Source organism: Monodelphis domestica, chromosome 1 (genome assembly GCF_027887165.1).
Source record: "Monodelphis domestica isolate mMonDom1 chromosome 1, mMonDom1.pri, whole genome shotgun sequence".
Lineage (NCBI taxonomy): Eukaryota > Metazoa > Chordata > Mammalia > Didelphimorphia > Didelphidae > Monodelphis > Monodelphis domestica.
This window is the reverse complement of record NC_077227.1, coordinates 613,822,651-613,840,969: the sequence shown is the minus strand read 5'-3', so window position 1 is coordinate 613,840,969 and position 18,319 is coordinate 613,822,651. Positions and strand designations below refer to the sequence as shown.

The following is an 18,319-nucleotide window of genomic DNA, read 5'->3' as shown; positions in this document are numbered from 1 at the left end:
CCCATTGAAGACCTCTGCTGATTTAAATTCACTTTCTCCTTAGGGAAAGTCAAACCATTTCTCTGAAGAGACTTTGTGATAAAAGCCTTCAACAGTTAATAGGTCTCCTTGGTCTGTCCACCCTCTATCCCCCCTCTCTCCCTATATTTCTTTTCCCAAGAAATAAATTAGCCATTTAGTATACAGAAGATTGTCTCTAAGTTTTATAATAGGAGTGAAGATTTTCAGTCAAAGTCAAAGAAGGAAGTTGCCTCACTTTTGGTCAGAACCAAACTCCATTAAGATGGAGTGGAGGAAGGAAGGAAGAAGTGGCTACACATTAATCAGCCCCTTCCAGCAGTTGGTTTCCTGTTCCTAGAATTTTAAAGCCCCTCTGTCTATCCCACTATTACAACACAAGTTTTCAGCTATCATCATGCCATGCTGTGATACGAATATCCTTCTTGCTCAGCTCTTGGTTGGACTCTGAGACAGTGATAGGGGCAGGCCCTGTGATTACATAGTGCAGAGAAGAGCTGTCAAACACATGGTTCACAGGCCACATGTGACCCACAATATCTCTGAGTACAGCCTAGTTCAGATTAAAATGTAAGTCAGAAGGGGCAGCTGGGTGGCTCAGGGGATTAAGAACCAAGCCTAGAGAAAGGAGGTCCTGGGTTCAAATGTGCCTGGCTTTAGGCACTTCCTAGCTGTGTGACCTTGGGAAAATCACTTAATCCCTATTGCCCAGCCCTTACAGCTCTTCTGTCTTGGAACCAATACACAGTACTGATTCTAAGATGGAAGGTATGGTTTTTTTTTTATGTAACTCAGAAATATTTAACAAAATAAAAATATGACAAAAGCATAGATAATAAATAACATATTTTAAAACTAAGTCATTATGTGGTCCATGGGGATCATGCCCACAAACAGTTTAGTGGTCATTTCTTTTTGAGTTTGATATTACTAGTGTAGAGAACTTCTTTACCAATCCAGGCTGGAACTTTCCTTTCAACTTCAGTCTTAGTAAGGCACCCAGAGCAGTGAGAGATTAAATGATTTGTTTAGGACAACACATTCACTATGCTCAAGATAAAAGGACTTGAATTAAAGTCTTTCAGGCTTTGACACTGGCTCTAGAGTTCTGAGAACAGGAATCAATCAATACTAGCTTTCTGCAAAAGAAAATACCAATTAATTACCCTAACTCTCCAAACACCATCCCTCTGATTTCTTGGTCAAACAATTCCTCCTTAGTCACCATTTCATAATAAGTGTTGTCTTCCCTTATTCAAACATAATCTCTTTGAGTTCAGTAACTGTTTCTCTTTCTTATATTTAAATCCATAGCATTTAACACAGTGCTTTATACATAGTAAGTACTCAGTCAATGTTTATACATACTAATTTCTGAATAAATATGATTCTAACTTACCTAGAGACTGCCATAGCTTTAACTTGTATTTTCCCATCAGGAAGAGTGATTGGTCTTGTATACTTAAAAGTGCTATTTTCACCATATCCTTTTTTCTTTAATAGTTCAGGTTTGCTGCCATCCAAGGTGTAATATATGTTTACATCTGTGGTATCTGGAAGTCACAAATGAAACAAGTACCATAAATTATACAAGAAAAGTAGTCAGCAAAAAAAATCTATAAAGAGTAATAAATTGTGACTGCAGGTTTTTTTACTCATTGGTATGAAGGTTACAAAAAAACTGTTGGATCAGCTAGGTGGTTCAGTGGATAGAGTGCCAGGTTTGGAGTCAGGAAGAATGAAAAAGAACTATTCCTGAGTTCAAATCTGTCCTGACACTTACTAGCTGTGTGAACCTGGGCAAGTCACTTCATCCTGTTTGCCTTGATTTTTTTCATCTGTAAAATGAGCTGGAGAAGGAAAAGGCAAATGACTGCAGTATCCTTGCCAGGAAAACCCCAAATGGGTTCACAAAGAGTCAGACATGGTTGAAAGGGCAATATGTTTAGCATGACTTCATATATATAAAAAAAAATTATACTTCTTGCCTTCTCAATGAGGGAAAGACAAGAGGGAGGGAGAAAATATGGAACTCAAAATTTAAAAAAATACTATGTTAAAAAATAAAATATTTTTTTAAAGCTGAAATTCAAGCTCAGATCAAGAGCTTCTTGCTGTAGCTGATGGAGTCACAAAAAAGAATTATCTGAGTAGTTATCCATACCCCAAGGATCTCACTGAACCCACTGAGCCCTGATTACTCTCCTTCTTTCAAAGCCTTCTTTGTATTTGGGGGAGATCTGGACACCACCAACCTTCACTGGGTGCTATTCCTTTCAGAAAGACATAAAGAACAACAAAGGATGGGTCCAGGAATAATGCATAATAAGCATGATTGTCAAAAAACATTAATGGTGCACCAAGGCCCTTGGAAGCACAATGTTTGTGATCACAAAACTAGGTCAGGATTGTGTTGTGTGTACTTTAGATTACTCCACCCTACTTAGTCTAACAAAAACAGGAATGTCTACACCCATACTTAAGGATTAAGTATTTAGGAAGATGGCCTATGATAGACATGTGCTAGCAAATGACAAATCAGAAACAAGTGGTTTCTGGTACATTGGTACATGTGAGATGCAGGAAAGTGATATAAAAACTGTCTATATATTTCACATCACTTCTCTCTGGCCTCTTTGGCGGCAGAGAGGTGGCCGGCAGCTGTGTACTGAGCATTTCGGCATCTTGGTGTGGGGGCTGCTATTGTCCGGGTTTAGCAGTGAATTTTCCTTGATACCATAATGGAGGAAGCTGAATAGTCTAGTTCAGGTGAGGCATCTTTACTGAGCTCTCTCAGACTTTAGGTTGATTCTTTCTCCTTTACCTTCCAAACGCTATCCTCTTAGAAAGCCACTAATCTTCAGAGACCTCATGCAGAGGACTTTGAACTTCTCCTGGCACAGGCCAGGTGGGAGAAATCCTATACTTTTTCCCTCTCTCTTCTCCTTAATTCCTTCTCTCTATATTAATGAAACCACCATAAATCTCCAAACTGATTTGGGTATTTTATTTGAGATATTCTCTGGCGACCAAAATTAATTTAGATTAGGTCACAACCTTAAAATTATCCTTACAGTTGGGATTATTGTAGCCTTGCAAAAGCAGTATCTAAACCCCTTTTTCTTTTCTTTCTTTTTTCTTCTTCCTCCCTTCCTCTCTTCTTCCTTCCTCTCTTCTTCCTTCCTCTCTTCTTTCTTCCTTCCTCTCTCTCTTTCTCTTTTTCTTTCTTTCTCTCTCTCTCTTTCTCTGTTTCTCTCTTCTTTCTCTCTCTCTTTTTCTTTCTTTCTCTCTCTCTCTTTCTCTGTTTCTCTCTTCTTTCTCTCTTTCTCTCTCTCTTTCTCAGTTTCTCTCTTTCTCTGTTTCTCTCTTCTTTCTTTCTTTCTATTTTCATTTTCTTTCTTTCTCTCTTCTTTCTTTCTTTCTATTTTCATTTTCTTTCTTTCTTTCTTTCTTTCTTTCTTTCTTTCTTTCTTTCTTTCTTTCTTTCTTTCTTTCTTTCTTTCTTTCTAAATAAAGCCTTACCTTCCATTTTAAGAATCAATACTGTGTATTGGTCCTAAGGCAGAAGAGTGGTAAGGGCTAGGCAATGGGGGTTAAGTGACTTGCCCAGGGTCACAGAGCTAATTAATGTCTGAGGCTAGATTTAAACCCAGGACCTCCCGTCTCTGAACTCCTTTTTCTTAATGGGCCAACAGTGCTTTTCCTTTATACCACCCATAGGTAACTTAAACTCAATTAACTGGTGATATCCTTCAGAGTTGAGATAGCCCTGGTGCCTCTTAAAATTTGCCCCTCTGTCTTTTCTCTACTATAGCCCAGGAGTGAGTTTACAGAAGCCCACTGACTCTCCCTTCTTTAGTGATAATACATATCTGAATGTTTTAGCTTTCCCTTGAAAAACTTCAGTGTTGGTCTCTGAAGCCCCTATCCTGAGACTTAAATGGATAGATTATTGGAATACATGACTTTAGATGTTAGAAATATATAAAATGAATAGTGAAAATTTCTTTCTAAAGTTGGTGGAAACAATTTTAGTAAATGACTAGACTATAGGATTCTTGGAATATAAATGAAAATAGCCTTTTAAAGCATATAATAATAAATCAAATTGTTTAAAAACACACACATACAAAAGAATATCTCTAGTCTTCATAACTATAAAAGGAATGTCATCTGCTTCTCATCTATTTTTAATAGTATGATTTTGAATATTAAGGTAATATGTCCATTTAGAATGTATTGTGGAATGTTTTAATTTTTCATATACTTTATTAATTTCTATTTAAGGGTTATAGATTAGAGGGGAGTTTTGTATATTTCTACATCTGAGAACTGGGTCAGAAACTCTGCTTTTTACATTTTCTTTGTCCTTAGGATTCTTAATAAATGTTTTCCTTTTAGCAAAATTTTGTTAAAGAAAAGTGAGACAAGGATTCTGTTCCTGCCTATGTGACCTCAGTCACATGAGGATGAGGAAGAGTAGATAATTAATGACCCACTTCTTTTTTTTTTTATTTTAAAACCCTTACCTTCTGTCTTGGAGTCAATACTGTGTATTGGCTCCAAGGCAGAAGATGGTAAGGGGTAGGCAATGGGGGTCAAGTGACTTGCCCAGGGTCACACAACTGGGAAGTATCTGAGGTCAGATTTGAACCTAGGACCTTCCGTCTCTAGGCCTAGCTCTCAACACACTGAGCTACCCAGCTGCCCCCGACCCACTTCTTAACTAGCTATTTACCAATCAGAGATGTCTTGGGATGTTCATGGGAGGGGCTAAATAATGAACTTCTAAAATCCTATTTATAGATATGCCTGATTGAGTTTTGAGTTCTTTGGTCATTCAAGAGGACCACTGACCTATCAACTTATTGATTATAATGCAAGTTTATTCAATAAATTGATATTCTTGTCCAAAATCAGTCTCTTGACATAATTTTAATCATAATATAGTGAAGGGGTCAGTAGAAGCTTAATTTCTTCCAGTGCCTATTCTCAGGGTGCTCATTCTGTGACAACATGCGAACATCTATTACATACAAACAAGCTTTAAACAAGATAATTGGAGATAATCAATGGAAGGAATACAACAGCATAAAAGGGAATCAGGAAAGAAAATGAGATATTTGCTGAGGCTTAAAAGAAACCAAGGAAGCAGGAAGTGGCGATGAGGAGGAAGAATAGTTCAGGCATGAGGGACAGTCAATGAAAAAGTCCAGAGTCTGGTAAGAAGACTACAAATATGTGCTCTCTTCCTATCTTCTTTGTTGCTAACTACTTGTGTAATCTTAGACAAGTCATCTAACTTTCTAAGCTTCAGTTTCCTCATTTGCAAAGTAAGGGGGTAGGACTATCTGGTCTCTAACATCCGGTCTAGATCTATGATCCTAATTTGAATCCAAACTGGATTAAAGAGGAAGTGGGGCAATTATGGTCATTCTTCCCTGTAGCCTATGGGACAGTCATTTCCCTGTGGTATCTTTTCACCTGCTTGAGAATCTTTCTACACAAGATCATTGGCAAACAAACACAGAAAACAAGATCAAAAGTTAGTACTGGCCTTACAGGCAATAGATTGAAGGAAATGTATGAAGAATTAAAACAGAACAAAACTAATAATAAAGACTCTGATCTAGAACAAACCAAAAACACAGAGATAAGCTGAGACAAGCAAACCACGGGAGTGGGGGTGGGTGGGGAACCGAGGGTGCAGAAAATATCCTCCCTATCCAAGACTACACTACACTGAGGGAAGACTCAGGAATTATCCATTTAAAGATACATAAGCCTTTCTCCGCATCTGAGTTGGAGGGATTAAAATGGAGAATACCCAAATTTTACTTGGAACCTTATAAGGCAATAAAAGCTGAAAAGGGCAATTAAGCTTTATGACCTGAATTTTGCTGACATTGAACTTCTGATGGAGGCACTTTTTATCCCAGGGAGAAGCAGCAAGTATTCCTTTTGCCTTAAATGTTCATTCTCTAAGATACTCTGTGAAGTTGTCATAACAATGTGTTGTTTATTTTGTATCTCCATGTTGCCACAGATTGATGAAGTGTCACTTGAGATTGTTAACTGTTTAGGATTCTCTGTGCCTCCTGCTATGCTAGATGTCAGTTAATGTATAGGCAATGATGTTTCTGCTTCCATGTGCATGCTTTTTCAGTTGTTATTGTTGTAAGGGTATTTATTAAGGATGTACATTTAGCCACAGAGAATGTGTCCTTTTGAGAAACTTGCATCATTTAGTTCTCTTCAATGTGAGGTGAGATGGAAATGCGTGATGGGCAATGGACCATTGCAGTCTGACATGGCTAAAGGTACTGAAAGAACTTGTGGTTCATGGGTAAACATGTTCATTGTTCATTGTGTATATTATGGCTGTGTTTTCCAATTCCCATTCATCCCCTTCTCTTTTTCTATATTGGTCTTTAAGGTTTCCCATGTCAGTCTGTACTGAGCATTCAGTGATTACCTCAGTTCCAGGAAGCAATACAGTGCTACAAGCCTGACTTTGTGATTTTATTGTTAATGGAGTAATAATGTTGCTTGCTAGTATCCCTGGGGATGCTTTAGGATGGACCTTTAACTTTAACTTTAGGGTTGAGTTTTGATATTTTTCCTGTGTCAATGGAATTCCTCTTTGTAGTAACATTTCCTAGCACCCATTGTTTTGGAGGTCTGCATGTCTGGATGCTGGAAACTGCTTCTTGTACCTCACTGAAATCTTTAGCTAAGTTCTCTGTGTTATCATGGTTTTCTTTTGCCTTTTACACTGTAAAGTTTATGGAACGCTCAGATAACTTTGTTTCTTTTTATTATGTTATTGAGTTGTTCTTGTATTAGATCATCTTTATTCTGTATTGAGGACTTCTGCATGTTTTCACTTGTAACTGCTACACATTTGTCTTTGCATGTCAGTAATTTCTCCATGTGTATTATAATGTAATTCATGCTATCTTTATTGTTTTCTTGTACCCCATTTTGTTTCTCCTGTGTTCCAAAGGTCTTGTTCTTTATTTCTATTACATCTTTTTGCAATTCCTCTTCTTCTTCAATTTGCTTATCTCTTCAACTAAATATTGTCCATTTGATTTCTTTGCCCCATAACTATTCTTGCACCTTTTTCTTAATTCCTTTGATATTGATGCACTTTCCTGGCTTCATAAAGTTACATTCTTGTTAGTCCCAGAGACTACTTGTGAAGATTTTGGCCTCACCCCTTGTATTAGGGCTTGCTGATATTGAGAACAGGTATGAGTAAAATATTATGAGTTATTATTGTTTGCATTATTATTCCTAGTGTCCCTGTACTGGTTGTTGTTTCCATATGATTTTCTACTGTTTTCTGATCTAGTTGTGCCTTCAGATTACAAAACTTCACAATGTGACCTATTTTTCCACAGAGGAAATACTGTTTTGGGTGGATTGCCTGGCTTGCTGATATTTTACCCTGGGTTGCTTCTAAGTTTTAGCCAGGTTTTTTACCTCCTCAATTCCTTTTTGTTAAATGGTGTCTTTGGCCTCTTTTAACTGTTGCTTTAGGTTCTTAATTTGCTCATCCCGTTCACAATGCTGTTCCAAATTTGAATCAAATAGATATGTGGAAGATTCTCCCAGATCTTCCAGGCTCATGCTTTCAAATTTTGGGCAAAATTGCTTGAAATAAAGTTTAATTGGGAGGGTGCATTCCTTGAGGAATTGTCTCCTGACATGTTGGATAGCCTATTCACTTTGTTCACGGAAGCCCAAGATGGTTTCAGCAGCTTCCAGTAAGCAATCCAAGTACAGAGAAGGATGTTCAGTGAGATCTTGGTGCATTCATTCGAATTTGCCCCAAGAATTTGGCCATGTAGCAAAGGATTTTATACCCTATCAGAGGTCTTCCTGTGCTTTTCTTAGATTACTTAAATTATGAGAGTTAGAAAGTTCCAGGTCTATAAATTCCAAAGGCCAATCAATCAAGTTTGGATGTTCCCTGGTCTTATTTATAAATTGCTGCTTCTCTCCTGGGGTAAAAAGTTCCCTCAGCAGAAGTTCCATGTCAACATAATTCAGGACATAAAGTCTAATTGCCCTTTTCAGCTCTTTTATCACCTTATAAGGTTCCAAATAAAATTTGGGCATTCTCTGTTTTAATCCCTCCAAATTAGCTGCAGAGATAGGCTTATGTATCTTTAAATGGACAAGTCCTGAGTTTTCCCTCAGTTTAGCATAGTCTTGGATAGGGAAGATATTTTCTGCACCCTCAGTCCCCTCCTCACCCCAACCCCCGGTGGTTTGCTTGTCTGAGTTTATCTCTGTGTTTTTGATTTGTTCTAGATCAGAGTCTTTAGTATTAGTTTTGTTCTGTTTTAATTCTTCATACATTTCCTTCAATCTATTTCTTGCAAGGCCAGTACTAACTTTTGATCTGTGTTCTGGGAGCTTTCTGGGAAGGTAGCAAGGGGTAGAAGAGATAGGACCCTAGGTGAGGTGGTTCCTACTCTCCTTTCACCTCTCCTGAGTGAGGCTGCTGAAAGCTGTTGTACCGGTATTAAGAGACTCCCTGATGTGAAGAGGCAATAGGGAGCTGAAGGGATCTCTCTCCTAACAGATAGACCCGAGGATAACCTCATATTCCCCAGCATGGAAAGGATCCAGAGACAAACTTCTCCAGTGACCTCGCCCCAGCAGGGGAAGGTTATCCTTGTTAAGCCTGGTGCAGATACCTCCTCTAGGATCCCAAGTCAAATCACTTAATAAAAGAATCTGACTGCAAGTTAAAGGTTTAATGACTAGATAAAGGGCAGGTAGGAGAGATGGAAAGAGGGACTTAGTGTTCTTGTTTCCTAACACAGTCTTTCACCCAGGTCACTGTATAATGGGGCTGGGTTTCACCATCCCAAACCCAAACTAAAGTTTCCCTATCTAATATATATTTAACCTAGGTAATGGCAAAACAGAGGGTTGCAGGATGGGGAGCCTGGTTCTCCTTGACAGTGAATCCACAACTCCCTCACTTGGAGGGGTCTGACTGGTGATATCATTAGACAGAAGAAACTTTGAACGCTGAAAAGATAAGTCTCCTTATAGCACTTGGTGAGGTCCTCAACAAGAGAGATCACATCCTGCTCAGTTGAGGTCCCAGCTCAAAAGCCAAAAATTCCATCTGGATCTTTCCTAGATCTCGTCTCTTCTCCCAGAATGCTTTGTTCTCCAACTGACGTAGTTGTCACTCAAGCTCCTCTTACAATTCTATCTCTTGCTCTTGTACACTTCCTTAGAGATTTCAATTCCCTAACAGTTATTTTTGTTCTATAATTTCCAATACAAAGATCATTCTCCTTTGCCAGAGGAAAAAGAACTGAGAAAAAAGAATCCTTCTCTCTGTTGTCAGTCATCATCATCCCATCTGTTCCAAGAAAGGTCCTGTCTTATCCCCTCTCTGATCATCTTTTTTTCTCCCAATATAGTTGTTTTTTTTTTTTTTAAAAGAACATTTATCTTGTTTTTTGGCTTTACTCTCTAGCCCAATGATGGGCAACCTTTAGAGCTTGGTGTGTCAAAATTCGCCAAAAAACCAAGTATAACTCAGGTGGTGTGTCACTTTGAGAAAAAAAACCATAATTTCGTGATATTTATAGTTTAAATAAACCAAAAACTAATATTTAATTTACCTACTTAGTGTCTTCTGTGTTCATCTGTCAGTTGGTTTCTTCTGTTGGTCTTAATATTATTTAACTTGTGTGGGGTGCTTTGAACTAAGATAAGTGAGGGGGAGGGGGAATTCTTCAACTAACTAACCTGCCTATTAGTGACTTTTTTGTTGCTGAATCTCATTGGCTAAATCTTCAACTGAAGGTTGGTATTTTGTACACAAGTCTAAGCAAGCACTACTAACTTCATCTGTCAATCTGTTTCTTTTGTTGGTTTTGATATTATTTAACACTGAGAATAAGGTCTCACAATAGTACGTAGAGGGAAAAATTGTGAGTAAGCCATTGCTATACTTTTCAGGGTGCTAAAAGTGTCTGGTAATTGGTTCCAGGCACTCCTCCCTTGCATGTAGGCCAGAGTCCCTCCCGGTCTTCTACTGGCCCAGCCCCGCCCTGCCCTTATACAGCAGGCTGGCCCAGTGGTACAGCTGTTGGCCAGCCTGCCTGCCCACCAGGCTGCCTGCCCTCTCGAGCTCCTCCGCCCCACCCCAGTGGGAGCCCCATGAGCCCTAGCTGCCTGGCGTGCGCTGCCCGCTGCTTGACCCCCTACCCCTGCGGCCAGTGATTGGAACAGGCCCCCCTTCCCCTTCCTCCTTGGTTAATGTAGGAATTCTGTTTGACTATATATATTTATAACAGAGTTTTTTCTTCTTGATTTTTCAGTGAGTGGTGAGGGACATGTGGGGGAGAGAATCAAAGCTGAAAACAAAAATTCTTTTGGGAAGCCGTTCTTTATTTTTCAAACTAATCAGTAAGAGGGCAGCTAGGTGGTTCAATGGATTGAGAGTCAAGTCTAGAGACAAGAGGCTCTTGTTCAAATCTGGCCTCAGATACTTACTAGCTGTGTGACCCTCAGCAAGTCACTTAACCCTCACATTCTATCCCTTTATCACTCTTCTGCCTTAGAACCAATACACAGATTAATTTTAAGATGGAAGGTAAGGGTTTAAAAAAATTAGTCGGCAAGAAACCATTTAAACAATTAAAGTGTTTTTAAAGAAACATTCTCATGTGGCCCTTCTATCTTATAGTCACTGTTTTATCTCCATAAATAGAAAAATTAGGAAATGAAAAAGGAATTTTAAGTATCTCCAATTTTTGTAAATTTTATTTTATATATTTTATATAATCTGTATGTACTTAATGTATTTTACTTTAGCAATAAAGTAAATATATAATTTATTGAAGAATTTCATATGTGAATGCCTTAGGCAGCTAGATGATAGTGGATACAGCCCTGGGCCTGAAATCATAAAGACATGAGTTCAAATCTAGTCTTAGGCACTTAATCACTGTGTGACCCTGGGGGCAAATCACTAAACCTCTAGTTGCCTCAGTTTCCCTATCTCAAAGGAGATGATAATAATATCTACCTTGCAAGGCTGTTGTGTGGATCAAATGATAAAATAATTATAAAGTGCTTAGCACAGTGTCTGGTACATAGTAGGTACTTCATAAATGCTAGCAATTATTATTATATTTATCACATAAAATATAAAATATATATTTAATTTCAGTGACTCCCTAATATCTCCAAGAAAAAACACATATTTGTCTATTTAACATTTAAAATTCCTCACAATCTAGCTCCATTTCCAGGCTCATTAAACATTATTTCCCTCCTTGTTCTCTCTGGTTCACCCAAACTAGCCTTCTTGCTCTTCCTCATGAGATTCCAGCCCTCAATTCTAAGTCTTTGCCCTATCAGTACCCCTCCCCCATTTCTAGAGTGCTCTGCCTCCTTATCTCTCCCCTGATAGAATGAAGCTTCTTGGGCACAGGGACTGTTTAATTTGTACCTCTGTATCTTCATAGCATATTCTTGCATCCTGGCCTCCCCGAAAAGAGGGTTAAGCTTGGAAGTACCCCTCTGGACTCAGTTATACACATATTGCAAGCCAGGATGACACTGGGGTGGCTAGGTGGCTCAATGGATACAGTGCCAGGACCTGAATTTAAATCCAACCTCAGACACTTACTGTATGATCCTGGGCAAATCACTTAACCTTGCTTGCCTCAGTTTCCTTATCTGTCAAATGAGCTAAAGAAGGAAATGTCCAACCATTCCAGTATCTTTATCAAGAAATTCCCAAATGGGGTCATTTAGTCAGACTGAAGAACAACTAAATAACACTTTTGTGTATGCTTTATATTAATAAGTAAGTAGTGTTTCCCTTGATAGATTATGAGTTCTTTGAGGGCAAGTGCTATTTCATTTCTGTCTTTTTATCTCTTTTATCTCCAGCTCTATCACTGTACCTGACACATTGCAGTGTGGGAAATCTTTATTGCATTGTTTGAACCTATCCCTTTGGTGGATGAGAAACCAGACCTGTTGCTTAGAGACCAGATTTGGTTAATGCTTAACCCAAGACCTAGGCTATACTGACCAGAAACCATGTCAGATCCAAAGACTAATGAGTTTTCTCCTGTTATACATCTGAACAACACATGTCTTCTATGGAAACTGACTCCATGCTGGCCAAACAGCTAGTTTCCTTGCTCTTCTGAGTCTTATAGTATGTGAAACTTACTTGGGGGAAGGACTGTCTTTTTTTTTTTTTGGCTCTCCTCTCTGCTGGACAACTTAATAAACTTCTTTCTAAATTATTTCAGTTTTTGGACTAACAGAAGGTACTTAAGAAATGCTTATTGATTGATCGGCCAGTTCTTTCACCTGTAAAATGAAGCTGTGGGTTATATTGCTAGTCTCTTTAAGGACCTCTTCAGCTCTAAATCCTAAGATCTTAAGAAATACAAAAGTGTGAAATCATCAGGGCAGACAGCATAAACATAAATAATTTTTAATGGGCAATCCTTTTGTATTTCAAATTGTATCATCCATCTATTTTTATATAAACAAAATCAAACTTTTCTACAACATAAAACCTTTCATTAAGCAGTTTGATTTCATCTAACATTTAGAAGTACCCCTCAAAGAGCTATTTGCTTTATTCTTTAGAAAAGTTTTGGCTTTCCCAATAAAATGATGTTTTCCTTGGTAAAATTTAAGGGGACTCCAAGGACTTCTTATACCAAGCACAGGTGAGGCATAACAAATTTACATCATATGAAGTAAAATTTGGCAAAGATTAATTAATATTTTAATCAAAACAACATACTGTTAATCATCAAACTATAAACCATGGGATTTCTAAATTATTTTTTTAAAGCTTTTGATTTCTTAATTTTATAAGACAGACAAAAAAGTAGATTTTAAAACTCTGGAAAAGAAATACTAGAAACCATTATATGTTAGTAGCAATTATTTAAAACATTCTTAATTCTTACCTGATTTCATTCCTATAAGTGTATTGGTGGTTATTTCATGTTTATTTTTTCCTAGACAAGGGACTCTTAATGGGATAATCTGAGGAACACAAATTGAGCCAGCAGTCATTTTCTCTATTATATCCTAGGGGAAAAAAAGACATATGTCTGAAAATAACATATGATGTATGATTTCCTGATTTATGCTTTCCTGACATTTTTATTTAAAGTTATTTTAATACAATTGCTAACAAAAAAGTAACTCCTTTAATTCAAAGATATTTTATTTTCCCAGTTACAAGTAATAATAATTTTCAACATATGTTTTCCAAAATTCTAAGGTCCAAATTATCTTTTTCCCTCCCCCCACCTGGAGATGGTAAACAATTTTATCTGCATGAAAAATATATTATGCAAAACACTGCTGTAAGAGCACACTCATACAAAACCCAACCCCCCCACCCCCCCGGAAAACCTATAAATACACTGATATGAAAGATAGTATGCCTTGATCCATATCCACAAAATTCCAACAGTTCTTCCTCTGGAGGTAGATAGCATTCTCTGTCATAAGTCTTTCATAACTGTCCCAAATCATTGCATTGCTTTAAGTAGTCAAGTTTTATGGTTTATTATCATACAATATTGCTGTTACTGTGTATAGTGTTCTCCTGGTTCTGCTCGTTTTGTTCTGCATCAATTCTTGAAGATCTTTCCAGTTTTTTTCTGAAATCATCTGCCGCAACTCAAACCCTTACCTTCTGTTAGACACCAATTATCAATTCTAAGGCAGAAAAGTGCTAAGGGGTAGGCAAATGGGGTTAAGTGACTTGCCCAGAGTCACAAAGCTAGGAAATAACTATGGTCAAATTTTTAACCCAGATCCTCTTTTCTTTAAGGACTGGCACTATCCACTATGCTATCATGCTGCTCCAAGAAGCAACTCTTTCTAAACTAAATAGAAAACTAAAATAGAGGGCTGTTTCTTTTCTTTTCTTTTTTTTTTAAATGTTTTTAGTTTATCCTCATGACTGGAACACAGCAGTTACCTAATAAATATTTATTGACTGACTTGATTAGTGTAGGGAACAGAACTCTAGAAGAGAAAAACTCCCTCTACTTAGACAGAACCAAGCATACTGCAATTTGTTATCTTAGAGAATTGCCTGAGGCACTGAGAAGTTAAATGACTTGTTAGTCATCACATAGCCAGTATATCTTTGAGGCACCTTCTCTACTGACTTGGATAGGCTGCCTCTGTTTTCTCAAAATATACTTTATTTAAACACACACAAACATGAAATTTCTGCCAGTCCAACAATCTAGACTACCAAAAAACCTGTGACACAGAAGGAGTTAGTGCACTGAAAGATGTTCTCTTCTCCTTTATGCCAGAGCCATGGGTTTCTTCCTATTCCTGCCTTTTAACAGCTGAAATGAAAATTTAGGAATGGCTACAGCAAAACCTTTTCTCCTAAATGAGTAATGGGGCAAACAAGAGCACTCTTTCCTACCATATGAAAAGTGTTGAGGATAAATATAAATAATATCTAAATCTCTTTAGCTAAATGTCAGAAATTGGGCTAATTTCCAAGAACTATTTTTCAATTAACTAGAAGTATAAGTCTCTTCCTGAAATTTGTGCAATAGTGGCCAAATTAACCTTACAGAACTGATTCCTATCTCACCCTACCTTTCTAAGCTTATATTACACGACTCCCCTTCAGCATTCCACAACCCAGCCCAAATGGTCCACTTACTATTCTTTGCACACAAAATTTTATCTCTTGTTTCCATGCCTTTGCAAATATATGTTGTCTATACCAGGAATTTTACCTCTATTTTTTGGAATCTTTAGCTTCCTTTAGAGTTCAATTCAAATACAATCTTCTAGAAGAATCATTTCCTGACTCCTCTAGGTGCCAATAGCTCTTCCCTACCAGTAGATCTGTAGACAGCTAAGAGGCACATGGATAGAGCACTGGACCTGAAGTCAGGATATCCATGGATTTGTACTCATTCTTAAGATGTTCACAAGCGATATGATCCTGGAGAAATTGCATAACTTTAAACTTCTTCAATTGTAAAATGGAGATAAGGATTTATTGCTGTGAAGATCAAATGAACTAATATTTGTAAATCATTTTGAAAACTTTAAAGCTATATATAAATAAATGCTAGCTAATATTTAATATTGAAATGTATAACTGGTGCTTCTTTCAATAGAAGAGCTTAAAGGGAGGGCTGTTTTTTTATTATACATTTTTTTGTATTAATCCATCTCCGGAACATATCCCTAGAGCCTTGCTAGCATAAAGCCTGACAAATAATGAGCATTTAATAAATTCTTGTTGTCTGAATGATACTATGCTAACAGAACTCTACCTCAGAGTGTGTCTTTGGGGATTTAAGGGATGAGTGGTTTTCTTCCCCTAATATTTTTATACATGTAAAATGTGATTAAAATGGACATATGTGAGATAAAATGGAAAGTATATCTGGAAAAGTGAAAAGGCATTTTTTACTGTTTTGGTCAGTGTTATAAGCCCTATCATCATACATATTGATTATATTTTATTATACAGTATTGATCTGTTCCTTCTGATGCAGCTAAATGGTCAAAGAGATAAACTTGAGTTTGGATTTTGATGAGTTATGTGACTCTGGGAACATCACTTAAAATCTTTCAGCCTAAGTTTCCTCATCCACAAAATGGAGATAATAATAGTACCTACCTTACAGGACTGTTATGAAGATCAAGTTAGATAACATGTATAAAGTACTTTGCAAACCTTAAGGCATTGTATTATTATTTATCCTCCCTTATCTTCTTCATCCCTATCTCCTCAGCTCTAGTTGACAGTTCACCAGTATTTAGCTCAGATTTTCTGTTTCCTAGAGTTAGGTCTGGTGGGTAACAAAATGTAGGGTTAATTTTATAAAATCTATAAAGGAATTCTTTCCATTGGTAGAGGGATACTCCACCATAAGTTCCTTATACCAATGAAGTCACAAATTTTGTTTTCCTAACCATGTAAAAAGTATTAAAGGAATCTAGTAGGCTTTTAAAGTATATGGAAGACATGTTTTTAGAGGCATTGAGCACAAATTTTAAGTACATATTTAAATATTCATTTTAGTCTACCTCACCAAATCCTTTTCTGTAATGATCAACCAAAAAACACAGCTGAATTCATTATACCTCTCAGTCATTTGTGTGACTAAAGATATGGTTAATTCCAACACATGTCTTTTCCCTTTAAGGATTCAATTATATCTTAACTTAAACTATAATCATTCTTAACCTTTTTTGTGTCATGTATCCCTTTGGCAGTCTAGTGAAACTTATGGATCCCTTCTCAGAATACTATCTATTGTTTAAATTCATAATTTAAGGAAATGACAAATTTCAGATAGAGATTAGTAAAAATAAAGATTTAATTTATTTTCCCATCTAAATTTCCAAGCCCCAAGAAAACTATTTGTAGATCCTTGGAGAAGGCCTTGGAGAGATTCCTGGATCCCAGGTTAACAACCCCTGTTCTAGAAACGTAGAAGTAGCTCACAGTGCTTATGTTCAGTCTTTGCCTCTTTATCAGGCACCTGGCTAGGTAAAATATATATACATATTATATATGTACTTGCCATTATATATATGCAAACATGAATATTCATACTGCTATGATGTGTATATATTTATCTATGGTGTATATATTTATATACATACTCATTAGGTATGTGTATATGTCTGTACATATACACTAGTTATCTATATGTACTGTATAGAGAGAGCTATACATATACACTAGTTATGATATCAATGTATACATACTTAATATCTGTGCATATATATACATATATATAAGCTTGCTGCATTAGCAGAGGTTTTGTGAGGAAATTGTTCCTCATAATTTTATTTATATAAAATATGTTAAAGTATATACACAAACATATTGAAATGAGGAAAACTAAGTCATTGACCAGAAAACCTGTTTCTCCTTGGGGAAAGTAGAAATCAGAACTGAGCTTTCCTGTGAAGGTCAGTCAGCTCAGAACCAAAACAACAAAATAGTCAGGATCCATGAGAAAGTAACTCCCTTGCTAATAAGCAGCCAGGCTAGGATAAGATATACAATGGAATGTCCTGTATGATGAATATTGCTTCTAGACCATAAGGTTGGTTTGCTTGCTCCATCAAGGTTATGTCTCATTAATTGTTTACTTTGTATCTTTCACCCTATAAAAACTGCATTGTAATTTCAGTCCTGTGCAACTTTCATTTTGAAGGTTTGCCCTGGCCAGTAATAAATAAATATTGGTTCCATTAATTTGAACTTCTGGGGCTTTATGAAATACACCACTTCAATATATATATATATATATAAGTTTTCTGTTGTTAGAATTAATTTTGTAAGGAAATTGCTCCACATAATCACACACATATATACACACACAGTGTATAGTATGTGTTTACAAGTTAATATAAATACATATGTATGTGAAGACGTTTTTTCTCCACAATTATATAAGCTTCCTGCACTAGCAGTGATTTTTGTGAGAAAATTGTTCCCCATATATGTATATACACACATATGGCTATATTATGTTTTTATAATGCTATATAAATGTATGTGTGTACATATGTAAGGAAACTGTCCCCCACAATTAAAAGTATACATGATTATGTATACACACACATATAAGCTTTTTGTTAGCAGTGATTTTGTGGGGGAATTGACAAGAACGAGGATAATCACAGGAACTGAAGTGTAAATTGACTAAAAGTGCTCCCCTGAAGCTACCTCGCTCGCTCTGAGACCCAAATACCCAGTGGTGGAGGAAACCAAAGCTGGGGGTCAAAGCTCGGCCACCATATCCCCAAGGTCATCTCCAAATCGCAGGTTTTCCCACCAGGTTAGGGGTCACCCCCCATTCATCGGGACCAAAGGCTTCCCGGCCCTTTCCATCCTGTTGCACACCCCGAGGGGTCTCCCGAGCCCGCCTAGACAGACCATAGCTCTCAGTCCCTGCTCACCGAGTCAGTTGGTCCAGAGGATTCCCGTTACCAGAGACGCTCCATCACCAGCCAAAACCGAGAAGAAGACGTTTTTAATTGGCATAAATCCTGCTTCCTAGCAACTGGCTCCGCCCCATCCAAGCCGTTGGCGAATCCTGCGCGTTCTCCTCCTACTCCTAACTCATGGTGCGCCTTAGGTGTCTAATTATTCGCCTGATCCATGGAAGGAAAATATTGAAGAAAAGAGCCCCAGGGAACAAGGGATTCACATCTTGTCATCGGACTTGTGGGGAAATCCTTTATATAGTTATCTCCA

The 18,319-nt window shown here is 37.3% G+C and overlaps 1 protein-coding gene across 2 annotated transcripts in view; it reads right to left on the bottom strand.

The window, feature by feature from the left end:
• The window catches only part of DZANK1 (double zinc ribbon and ankyrin repeat domains 1), a 146,670-nt gene extending 128,504 nt beyond the window's left edge, over nt 1-18,166 (bottom strand). Inside the window, exons 1-3 of one of the 2 annotated variants that reach the window (XM_007476646.3) lie at nt 18,022-18,166; nt 13,008-13,131; nt 1,418-1,571 (exon numbers count right to left, since the gene is read on the bottom strand). In XM_007476646.3, the coding sequence (XP_007476708.2) occupies nt 1,418-1,571; nt 13,008-13,116 (263 nt within the window). In that variant the 5' untranslated portion in view covers nt 13,117-13,131; nt 18,022-18,166. The remainder of the gene's footprint in view (nt 1-1,417; nt 1,572-13,007; nt 13,132-18,021) is intronic. The other variant, XM_007476645.3, reaches the window with a different exon arrangement.
• Between the last annotated feature and the right edge of the window lie 153 nt (nt 18,167-18,319).